This window comes from Micropterus dolomieu, linkage group LG14, assembly GCF_021292245.1.
Source record: "Micropterus dolomieu isolate WLL.071019.BEF.003 ecotype Adirondacks linkage group LG14, ASM2129224v1, whole genome shotgun sequence".
In the NCBI taxonomy this organism is placed as follows: Eukaryota; Metazoa; Chordata; class Actinopteri; order Centrarchiformes; family Centrarchidae; genus Micropterus; species Micropterus dolomieu.
In genome coordinates this window covers 19,409,671-19,411,733 of record NC_060163.1, presented here as the reverse complement: position 1 = coordinate 19,411,733, position 2,063 = coordinate 19,409,671, and the positions used below count along the sequence as shown (strand labels likewise).

The following is a 2,063-nucleotide window of genomic DNA, read 5'->3' as shown; positions in this document are numbered from 1 at the left end:
ATCTGGATATTTCCTCAGCATTAGATAGTAGAACTCTTCCATTCAGTGAAAGATGCCTCATCCACCACATGTTGAACCTTTTTCATTATTTGTTTAATGATAGGGTTGAAGTTTAGGTTATTGCAGAGTTTTTCATTCTTACCACACCCAGGTATGTAACTGGGTACCAGTGGTCGGTGTTTGAGAGACCAGTGGTTCGTGTGGCAGCGACCAGTATCTTTAGCGCCCCTAGTGGTAGCGACCAGTGGTCGGTGTGGGAGAGACCAGTGGTCGGTGTGGCAGCGACCAGTATCTTTAGCACCCCTAGTGGTAGCGACCAGTGGTCGGTGTGGGAGAGACCAGTGGTCGGTGTGGCAGTGACCAGTATCTTTAGCACCCCTAGTGGTAGCGACCAGTGGTCGGTGTGGGAGAGACCAGTGGTCGGTGTGGCAGCGACCAGACCACAGAATTGGCTACAACCCTTGCTGTATTATTTTAATGGCTATGCAAACAAAAAGTTCATTTTATTTGTGGTTTTCAATAAAACACTTGGTGTATCAGTAAGTTACATTTCGATAATTTCAGCACATTTTAACAATACCCTGATAACCGTGATAATTACAGCCACTAAGATGTGTAATCTTCATACCGTTTCATCTCTAGTATTATCCAACCTAGGTCTCTCAAATTTTGGTGATTTAAAAATTATCACAGCGATGTCACAGTTGGAAATAATAAAAGTAATTTAGGTTGAATTCCATTTAGCTGCTTCAGTTTCGGGGTCTTGGTATTACGCATACTGGCTCATACTTACTGGCACACTTGTATGCAACAAAGACGTCATTAACGTTATTAGTTACACCTGTCACAACTAAATTGTCTGCTGTGGAAAAAATGACAATAATCTGACCTTGTTCCAGGGAGGACAAAGACGTTACACCCATCTGCTAGTTTAAATAGTGCCATGCAGTTCCTGTAATTTATCCGCAGGTGTGCTAGTGAGCAGTTACCTGTGTAATCAATAAACATGACTGAAAGGAAGACCTCTGCGTGTCACATGATGGGGACAGGTGTCAGGTTTCAGCACGACAGTCTGTGTTACATAACAAACGTGAAGAAGAACAGCATGTCCTCAGTCATGGAAACCTCTACTTTCCCTGACGTTTTCCCTGCTGTCTGCTAACCTGACAGCCTAATTTCACAAACTGGTGGCTAAACGCGTTAAAATATCAAGCAGTCTTTGAATCAAAACAAGACCAACGTAGCCGGTAATGAACGAATTAGCAAAACATCAATAACTTGCTTCATGACAGAGGGGTGCTGCGACAGAATAACGTGTTTTTATCCTCATGTTTGTGTCTCCGTGTATGAGCCGTGTCTCTTACCCTCCTCTTCTGTCCCGTGCACGGAAGAGTCTGTCAGATATTCGGGTAAAAACCCCGGCGATGGCCGGTGTGTACACCGAGTACACCAGCCTCCTCCAGGACATGGGAGCCGCCATTGCTGCAGCAGAGACACTTTGACTAAACTTTATCGACAAAAGCGCCGAGTTCACAGACACTATGTATATAATGTAGTGGGTGTTAGAAAACGACGGCTTGGACTGCACTTAGCAGTACGTTAATTATTATAATTTTACCTGCAACAACAAATAAAAAATACAGATACATAATATGCAGTGGTGAATGAAGTAAAAATACTGATACCACACTGTAAAAAATACTCTGGTACAAGCAAAAGTACTGCATTGAAAATGTTACTAAACTAAAAGTATGTAGGCTAAGTATAATCAGGAAAATGTACTGTAAAAGTACTCAAAGCCGAAAGAAAAAATGTCCCCTGTGACTGTTGTTCTATTATATATTATTATTAGTATTACTTATGCGTTAATGTAAAAGCATGAATTTACTGCTGTAGTTGGTTGAGGCTGAACTATTGTTTTAATTAATTATTTTCATTTTGGACTAATCCGCTGATTTTCTTTTTTTCATTAATCGAAATGTTGTCACAATTTCCCAGGGCCCTAATTGACTCCTTCACAATGCTTGTTCTGTCAGTCCAAACCTCAAAATTATTAAAAATAC

The 2,063-nt window shown here is 41.2% G+C and overlaps 1 protein-coding gene across 4 annotated transcripts in view; it reads right to left on the bottom strand.

The window, feature by feature from the left end:
* LOC123983624 (CDP-diacylglycerol--glycerol-3-phosphate 3-phosphatidyltransferase, mitochondrial) overlaps positions 1-1,522 on the bottom strand; it is a 28,660-nt gene extending 27,138 nt beyond the window's left edge. For all 4 annotated transcript variants that reach the window (XR_006828240.1, XR_006828239.1, XM_046069918.1 and 1 more), the window contains exon 1: positions 1,365-1,522. Coding sequence is in view for 2 of the 4 variants with exons in the window: in XM_046069918.1 (XP_045925874.1) it covers positions 1,365-1,480 (116 nt within the window). In the remaining 2 variants the exon portion in view is untranslated. The remainder of the gene's footprint in view (positions 1-1,364) is intronic.
* Between the last annotated feature and the right edge of the window lie 541 nt (positions 1,523-2,063).